The 9441-nt window shown below is 46.9% G+C and overlaps 1 protein-coding gene across 1 annotated transcript; it reads right to left on the reverse strand.

Moving 5' to 3' along the window:
- Nucleotides 1-7715: 7715 nt before the first annotated feature.
- Nucleotides 7716-9228, reverse strand: LOC123794867 (EKC/KEOPS complex subunit LAGE3-like). The gene is made up of 3 exons (XM_045801298.2): nt 8990-9228; nt 8360-8488; nt 7716-8065 (listed from the first exon to the last, which is right to left on the reverse strand). Exons 1-3 carry the CDS (start codon nt 9211-9213, stop codon nt 7951-7953), a joined length of 468 nt encoding a protein of 155 aa, XP_045657254.2. The 5' UTR covers nt 9214-9228; the 3' UTR covers nt 7716-7950.
- Nucleotides 9229-9441: the final 213 nt, after the last annotated feature.

The raw sequence follows: 9441 nt of genomic DNA on the forward strand, positions 1-9441 counted from the left end.
TTGTGTAAGTAGACAATAAAACCAGACAAGTAAAAAAGATGTAAGTATAAATATCTAAAAGAAGGAGGTAAACTTTTCATTATTTGATGATGATATAGCTGTTTACCTGAAAAACACAAGGTGATCCAACTGAAAAACTATTACAAATAAGAGCATTCAGTAAAGTGGTCCCGTGCATAATGGATAATATACAAAAACAGAGCCTTCATAAGTAAAGCAATAACTTGTAAGGGTCAACAAAGCACCATTTACAATAACAGTAAAGACTATGAGATACTCAGGAATAAGCTTAACAAGAAGATGTGCGGGAGAAAAACTTGGGGAACTTATTAAGGGAGACAAAGAGAAGACTTGAACAAAATAATTTCAATACGTTTTATTGAACCAGTCGTATCCAAAATGTTATCATTGTAACATGTAGTCAATAAAAACGTATTAACGAGATAGTTTGCTTTCTAGTCACACCGTTTTCAAAATTCCCTGTGTATTTGACACTTGCATCTCAGCCAGCACAGTTCATGTGCTCAAGGGCCACACGCGGTTCGTGACTACCGCCTGGGACGGCGCAGATGTTGGGGGTGCGGTGACCACTACGCAATGCTGATGGGCTGGTGAATTTGTATACCTATGTGATGTTGACATTATCTACCAATACTTAAATGTGTGTCTTATTAGAACACAAATTACACTTGTACGAATTTATCCCAGGGAGTTTATGACAGGCCATTCAGTATTAAGTCTTTATGCTTTTAGCAATTGTGTGTAGAAAGGTTTATTGATCGCACCTCATCCTACAGTATAGGAAGACTCACTGTATCATATTGCTGTTTTGATCAATGAAAGTGGTAATTTGGTTGTTTCGCTTCACGTTTGTTTATTAACGACGCTGATTTTTTTCATATATTTATTAGTCATTTTTTTTCTTCCGCTGTGAATCTCCCTCCTTCTTTTAGATATTTATACGTACATCTTTTCATCTTTTTGGTTCATTTTGTTTTATATCTTCATGGGTCGGATGTTTTAACCTTTTATAATAAGCTTTTAAAATTAATGGGATATTAATATTTTGTTATACAGATGACAAATGTTTCTTCAATTGTCTTTTTATTATGTCAATAAATCTATCAGTTTTCATGTGTGATCTTTTCCATTGCCTTTTTGATGCAGAAGTTTCACTTCATCTTGAGCATATATTATCAATATAATATTTTAAAATAGTTTCATGTTTTATATTTAACCCTTCTTACCCATCTAAGAATTATTTTGCTGTGAAGAGCTGACGTTATTTTTGCCTTTTTCTGCAGCACCATTAGATATTAGATATTAGATAACATTTGCCTGCCGATTTTTTATACATGAGGTATGTTTATGAACTTTCTATTCTGTTTTGTGAATTGTAATCTGTATGTTGATTTGTCTGTCAATACCCCCTGTTTAAATTATCTTACTTTTTAAAAAGATTTCTTAGAGAGAGAGAGAGACAGAGAGAACACGCTCATGCAAGGGGGAGGGGCAGAGGGAGAGAGAATCTCAAGCAGACTCCCTGTGGAGCACAGAGCCCCATGAGGGGCTTAATCTCACAACCCTGAGATCATGACCTGAGCTGAAATCATGAGTTGGACATTTAACTGACTGAGCCACCCAGCCACCCAGGCACCCCTAAATTATTTTACTTTTAATGTGTGGTGGGGTAATCCTCACTGATCACAGTTCTTTTTCAGTTTTCTTTGCTCTTCTCACTTTCTTTTTCTTCCAAATGAGCAGTAGAAGCTATTTTTCTCGATTACAAACTGTTATAGTATGTCTCTAATTGCCTTGAATAAGTAGGTTAATTTGAAAAGAACTGACTTTTTCATAATGCTGAGTCTTCCCATCCAGAAAGTTGTTATGTCTCCTCCTTTGTCCGTGTTTTCATTTGTGTCGCTCAGAGGAGCTCTGCAGTTTGCTCACATGGGCTCCTCCCCTTTCTTGTTAAGGCAATTTTATGTTCTTGTCCTTATTAAGTATGGATATTTTTCTATTAACACTTCCAACTGGATCTTGTTTATCCTGTAATGGAGTAATATTATTGATTTTTTCATTACCTATTTTGATAAATTTATTGCATGCTCCTCTTAGCACTAGTATTCAGTTGATTCTTATGAATTTTCTAGAAAGACAGTCATATTTACAAATAATGATACTTTTTGACCTTTCCTTTCTGAAACTAATAACTGCTACATCTATCTCCTGCTTTATTATTAGCTAGGATTTTGACAAACTGTTGAATGACAATTGTGGTAGTGGGGGTCCGTGTCTCATTCCTGATCTTACTAGAATGCCTCTAGTGCTTCCACATTACGTACAAAGTTGCCCAGATTATTTTTAAATAGGTGTCCTTATCACTTTAAAAAAAGTTTTCCCTTTGTATACCACCTTGCACTCAGGTTTTGGTATGACAGCGGTAATGCTAGCCTTATAGAATGTGTTGAGAAGCTTTCTTTTTTTATCCTCTGCAACCGTTTAAATAGCAGAGGAATTATTGTTTGCTTAAAGGGTTGATAGAATGAGCTACACCTACTGCCTTCTGGCAAAGCAGATCTTTGATTCTATTTCTTCTTTGTTTATTGAGTAATCTATTTGGTTTTCTATCTCCTCCTGAGTTAAACTTACTATGTTTCATTCTCTTCTAGAAAATTGTCTATCATCTCTAAATTTTATAACTTATTATCATAAAGCTATACAGAATATTTTTGTGGATTTTAACATTTTCCTCCATATGTGTGTGTGTGTGTGTGTATTTTATTTACTTATTTATTTAGAGAGAGAGCTTGCGAATGGGCGAGGGGCAGAAGGAGAGAGAGAGAGAATCACAAGGAGACTCAGTGCTAAGTGCAGAGCCTCATGCGGGGCTTGATCCCACGACCCCGAGATCATGACCTCAGTCAAAATCAAGAGTCAGACACCCAAATGACAGAGCCATCAAGGTGCCCCTCCTCCATATATTTAAATCTGTTGCTAGATATTCTTTTTTTTCTTTTTCTTTTTTTTTTAAGATTTTATTTATTTATTCGACAGAGATAGAGACAGCCAGCGAGAGAGGGAACACAAGCAGGGGGAGTGGGAGAGGAAGAAGCAGGCTCATAGCAGAAGAGCCTGATGTGGGGCTCAATCCCAGATCGCCGGGATCACGCCCTGAGCCGAAGGCAGACGCCCAACCGCTGTGCCACCCAGGCGACCCTGTTGCTAGATATTCTTATCATCCATAATGTTGTCTATTTGTGTTTTCCTTTTCCTTTTTTTTTTTTTAAATCTATACTGTTGGTGTTTTCAGAGAACCAGCTCTTGGTTCGATTGACTTATTCTACATGGGTTATGAATGCTTACTGCTTTTATTGTTTAGTTTTTTCCCCCTTCTTTGTTTTGTGTTTGTGTTGCTGCTGTTGTTTTCCTACTCTCTTGAGTTAAATGCTTGGTTCATATATTTTCAATATTTTCTACAAATGAAATATTTAAGGTTGTTATTTGTCTGATGAATATAATTTTGCCCAGCACCTTTGATATAGTGGCAGAGGTGAAGCAGATGCTGGTGCAGGACAGCCAAACGTGCAAGATTAAATCAAAGTGGGGGTTTAGATTTTGGTAAAGATGACGTTTTAACTCAGTGGGGGAAATATGGATTATTCAGTAAATGATATTGGGACACCTGGCTAATCTTTGGAGTTAGATCCCAATGTCATCCTTCGCACCAAAATAAATTTCCAGTAGATGAAAATTTTTAAGTTGGGGCGCCTGGGTGGCTCAGTCGTCAAGCGTCTGCCTTCGGCTCAGGGCGTGATCCCGGCGTTCTGGGATGGAGCCCCACGTCAGGCTCTTCCGCTGGGAGCCTGCTTCTTCCTCTCCCGCTCCCTCTGCTTGTGTTCCCTCTCTCGCTAGCTGTCTTTCTCTCTGTTGAATGAATAAATAAAATCTTTAAGAAAAAAAAAGAAAAATTTTAAGTTGTAGAGGCTATTGTGAGCGAATATTTCTATAATGTTATCGTGGGTGGAGCTTTTCATAGGGCACAAAGCCCAGAAATCACAATGAAAAAAAACTGATCACTTAAATGCATTTACTTTTTTTTTAACTTATGCTTCTGAGCAAAGTTGAAATGAAGCAAGGAGGAGGAAAAGTATTTTCCATTATGATAAGGATTTGATATTCTGAACACATAAAGAACACTTAGCGATCAGTATGCGAAATGTGACTGTCCCGAATAGAAAACAGGCAGAGGATATGAATGGACAGTTCTCAGAAGAGATGCCACTGGCCAAACGTCCCACACGTTATTGTCTAGTTACATTAACATCAAAAGGAAAGTGGAGCAACACTGAGATGTGATTTTGGTTACTACATGTGTTTGGTTTTACAAAGATGTACAAGATTGAGCACATTCTGTTTGAGGAGGGAAGTAGGGAAATGGACACTTTTCTATACAACTGGCACAACCTTTGGGGTGCAATTTGGTAACGTGTGTCAAACAGGTTAAAGACGGCTTACTCTTTGACCCAACAATTCCCCTTCTAAAACTCTATTGGGGGGCGCCTGGGTGGCACAGAGGTTGGGCGTCTGCCTTCGGCTCAGGGCGTGATCCCGGCGTTATGGGATCGAGCCCCACATCAGGCTCCTCCGCTAGGAGCCTGCGTCTTCCTCTCCCACTCCCCCTGCTTGTGTTCCCTCTCTCGCTGGCTGTCTCTATCTCTGTCGAATAAATAAATAAAATCTTTAAAAAAATAAAACTCTATTGGACAAAAACAAATATTACGTGATATTCATTGCCGCACCATTTATAGTACGGAAGGATGAGAAACAGTGAAAAGGTCTGTGTAGAGGGGACTGGTTAAAGTAGCTGAGGAATAGGGGCACCTGGGTGGCTCAGTTGGTTGGGCGTCCAACTCTTGATCTCAGCTTGGGTCATGATCGTAGGGTTGTGGGATTGAGCACCGTGTTGGGCTCCATGCTCAGTGTGGAGTCTGTTTGGGATTCTCTCTCTCCCTCTCCCTCTGCCCCTCCCCACCGCTTGTGCTGGGGAATATACATTTGTGGATTATTATATAGCCCCCACTGCCCACACCCTGTGTCCTCTGCGTTTGGGTAAAGAAGCTTTAGAAGCACAAACAGGTGTTGGAGGCCATCAGAATGAAGCTCCTCTGAAGAAGGGGAGAAGGCAGTGGGAGCAGCAGCGGAGGCAGAAGCAGCCGCCAGCAGGCCTGTTTCCTCTGTGAAGGGGGAGGAGGGGCAGATCTCTGGAGGTCGAAAGTCAGCTGAACTGGCTGGACCCCTGAGGCCCAGGGTCTGTTAAACCCTCTATGTCCCCTGCACAATAGGTTCAACCAGATGCAAGAACTCTAAAATAAGAAGATGACAGGTTTGCCAGAACCAGCCCTCCCTCCCCACAAATAGAGCTCATATGTTAAATAAATTTACAATCCGTGGAAAAATTTAATTCTAAACTCACAAATTACACATTTTATGTTATCGTTATACATTTAATATATAAGTACAACTACAATACTGAGGAAATATTACAAAATGTTTATAGTAGTTAATTTGCAAATGACTGAGCATAATTGATTTTCATTTTCTCCATTTCCTAAATTTTCTCAATTACCTTGTGAATATCTGAATCCCCGAACCTTCCTTGCATCCCTAGGAGAAGGGTGAGAACATCTGATGGTGTGGGAGCTGAACAGAAACTTGAACTTGGAATTGTAGCTCAGTGTTATTTTCTGCAGGAACAATATTTAAGCGCTCTCCTTCTTTAGCAAAAGGGAAGCAAGTGGATCCTGAACCCCCACAGCCCAATACTGGCAGACAATTTGGCTCAAGCACTCCTCAGCTCCCGTGCAGTCATTGGCGCCCAGGCGGAGGCGTGCTGCCGAGGCTGGTGCACAAGGTTAGGACTCAGATCCCCTTGAGCTGCTGAGACCCAGTGAAAACACGGGCCCACCGCGCTGCATGGCTCCCAGAACCAGGGGAAACTGATCCAGCAAGGAGGCTGTGGGGATTTGAAGGAGACATGGGTCTTCAGTAGTCAATATGTTAAAAGTGAAGGGAAATAACATCAGAAGTGTGAAGAACTGGGCCTGTGTTTCTCCACCTGTTAGGTGGCCATTAGACCTAATCCTCCTGTGTCTCCCCTAGAGAGGGGGCAGCAGTCCCAGGGTACCACATCCCATACTGGAGATCTAATCCTTAGGGTCTCCATTACAGTGACACCAAGGCAGAGATCTAGCCTTTTGCTGCCGCCCTCACTCCAGCCCTTTGTAGAACTTACATAACCAGGTCACTGCCAGTAGCTGTTAGCTCTTTCTGATTCACCTGCAGGTGGGGTTCAACATCTGAGGCCAGAAACCAGCAGGTCATCTCCATCTCCAGTGGGGGAAGGAAAGGTACAGTGAGGGTGCTGGCAGAGATAGGGCTAAGAGACCATGTACTACTGACTTTGCCCTTGTCGCAGGCCTCCTTGTTCTGCCAAAGACTGTCTTTTGATGAGCCGTCAATCCCCCTACCACCTCTTCCGCTCAGGCCACTCTGACCTGCCTGTCTCCCTTCAGGACTTTCCCCTGCCCCACCCAATAGGCTGTTCCTGGCATGTGTCTCCAGGCTGTCTCCTTCTGTGGTCCTGTTCTCCCCAGTGCCCTTTCCCTCCCTTCCAGACTGGCCAACCCACTTGGGGACAGCCCTCTCAAGCTGCTCCTGGCCACTCTCCCTCCACCTCTTCCAGGCCACCCTGCCAGTACTGCACCTCCCTGCCAGCCTTGGCTCCAGTACTTTCCTGGGATAGGATACCATCCCAGCAGTTTGCTTCCTGGCCATATGACAACTGGCTCAGCTTCTCTGAATGACCTATTGAGCATCACGAGCTATGAGGCCCACCATCAGTCTATGTCAGTCTGTGCTACCAAAGCCACTAGGGTCACCCTGGAATTCCCAGCTGTAGGGATTGTAGGGGGTACCCTGGCCTTGTGTGATATCCCACATCTTCCTGACCAGCTGTGATGTCTGCAAAGTCATCTGGGGCCTGCATGGCTGCTGTGCTTTTCCCCCAGGAGTCCAGGCACAACAGATTACCCCCTTCTTGGACTGTTAAGAGACTGAAGTTCCTACATAAATCTCCCCTGCTTTGAGCACAAGGATTTCTCGTATGGCTCTGCAGACCCGTGCTTATAACTAGTTCCTTCCACGTTGGCCCTGCCGAGTTCTCAGACACCCCATAATTTTACCTCTATTAACCTATCTTAAGGAAGTATCATTCCTGCAAAGATTTATACACAAGAGTTCCACCAAATCACTACCTCTAATCAGGCAAAAAGCTACAGAGAATTTAAATGTTCAGTAATTACATTATAATGCATCTTTCATCCATTCGAGAATGTTTTCAGAGTTTTTACAGTAAAGGAAAAGTTCACATTTGATGGGGAAAATATCAGATGTGCAAAACATGCAAAATATTACACCTTACTTATTATTGTCCATATAGTAACATAAACACAAGGATAAAACTAAGGACACATTCCGACATGCCACGAGCCGTTGATAGTGAAGGACAGAACCTGCGTTCTTCCACTTCCTAAACTGTCTTCAGTCACCTTCCAGCCCTTGAGTATCTACATCCCAGAAACTCCCCTGCCACCTGAGGACAAACGGAAGATTCTCCGGACGTGGTGCCACAATGGAAAAGAAACTCAGGCAGGGAATAGCAAAGCTCAGTTTTATTTTCTGCAGTAACAAACACTTAAGCAGCAAACAAAACAAATGGACCCTGAGTGCCCTAGGGCCAGTACCGGCAAAAGAATAGGCCCCCCTAACACAATGGCAGCTGCTACTACAGGAATCACTGCCCTGGGAAGGACGCGCTGCGCTGCTTAGGAAGGGACACGAGGTTAGACCTTAGCCCCCTAACCTTAGCCCCGTTTCCCCAGCCCAGGCTTAGCGGGAAACGGGGGGCCCAAAGCGCCACATGGTCCGCATCACCAGGGAAAGCTGGTCAAGAAAGCTGATGATGGAAATTCGGAGGAGGCGAGGATCTTCAGCTCTCCAGCGGCTGAGAGTGAGCAGAAAAGACAACCAAGTTGGAGGTGGAAGCTTCTCCCCTTCCTTGCTCCGCCACCTCCCCCAAATCCAGGACACCAATCCTGACATGCCCATGTGCGCCCCCCCCACCCTATACCCCAGCCCAGGCTGCAGGCTCAGGCCGAGACTGCACCCTACCGTCCCTGGAAGTAACCCTTTATGGAGGGGTCTGTGTGTCTCCAGCAGAGCGCCCCTCCCCGGAGACCGGGCCTGTCACCTGCTGCCACCCCGCCGCCCCCCCCCCCCCGCCCCTTCCAGAACTTACATGTCCAGGACGCTGCCACTCACTGTGAGCTGCTTCTCAACAGCCCCTCTGTGGGGTTCGGCATCTGGGGCCAGGGACCCACAGGCGATCTCCGCCTCCAAGCGGGACGGGAAAGGCACGCAGAGGGCACTGGAGAAGATTCGCTTAAGGCACCATCCAAACGACTTTGTGCCTGCGCCCCCCTTCTCAGGGCCCCCTGACTAGCCCCGACCCCTTCAGGACAGCTCCCACCCCCTCCCGGCCCTAATCACGCCCAGCCACCCCGCGACCTAACCCCCTCCCCCGCTCTCATTTCTTAACCTCCCCGGCCCCTCGAGGCCAACCTGGCCCATACCCGCCCCCCCTCACCCCCAGCAACCCGGTCATCCCCCAGCTCTCCCTCCTTCCTCCCCCGACCCATCCCTCTGAAGCCACCCCGTTCGCACCCTCCTCGCATCTCTTTGCCGCCCCCCCTCTGTGCTTGTTTCTCTCCCCCCCACACCAGCTCCGGGCCGCCCCCAGCCGCCGCCGGTTACCGCTGCCCCTCTCCCTGTCCGCCCCCTGGATGCCCGACCCTGCCGTCCCTCTGCACCCGCCGGCGCCGACATCCAGCCGCCGGCCCAGGCCCCGCTGTCCGCTCGGGTAGGATACAATACGTGTATTCGGCTTTCCGGCCTTCCCGCCGCCTCCGCGGCGTCTCTCCCTGGCCCCGGGACGTGCTGTGGGCGCGAGACAGGCCGGGGCCTGCGGGCGGCACAAGCAGCCGCCGCGCCCGCGCCGCCGCGGCCACCCTGGCCGTCATCGTCCGCACCTTCCGTCCCGCCGCCGCCGCCGCCGCCGCCGCCGCCGCCGGCGCCGGCGCCTGCCGCCGGCATGGCAGTCGCGCCCCGCCCCGCCTCCGACCCCGCCCTCTGAGCGCAGCTCCATCCGCACTTCCTCTCCGACTGCGAAGGCGGCGGGGGAACTGTCGCTTCCTCCCGAAGCTCCGCCCCTCGCGCGGACCCCGCCCTCCCCGCGCACGCGCAAACTGGCCCGTGGCGGGGAGGCTGCCGGGCGCGTGGCCGCTTCTCGCCAAACCGACCCTGAGGACCCGCCGGGAAACC

Source organism: Ursus americanus, chromosome X (genome assembly GCF_024610735.1).
Source record: "Ursus americanus isolate L20-20 chromosome X, mUrsAme1.1.p, whole genome shotgun sequence".
In the NCBI taxonomy this organism is placed as follows: domain Eukaryota; kingdom Metazoa; phylum Chordata; class Mammalia; order Carnivora; family Ursidae; genus Ursus; species Ursus americanus.

Bases quoted from the DNA above. Each gene is read 5' to 3' on its own strand.
- LOC123794867 (XM_045801298.2), bottom strand. From the start codon at position 9,213: ATGCCGGCGGCAGGCGCCGGCGCCGGCGGCGGCGGCGGCGGCGGCGGC. The intron at 8,489-8,989 runs GTATCCTACCCG...AATCTTCTCCAG, and splicing joins GAAAGCCGAATACACGTATT to TGCCCTCTGCGTGCCTTTCC. The intron at 8,066-8,359 runs GTAAGTTCTGGA...GCTCACTCTCAG, and splicing joins AGTGGCAGCGTCCTGGACAT to CCGCTGGAGAGCTGAAGATC.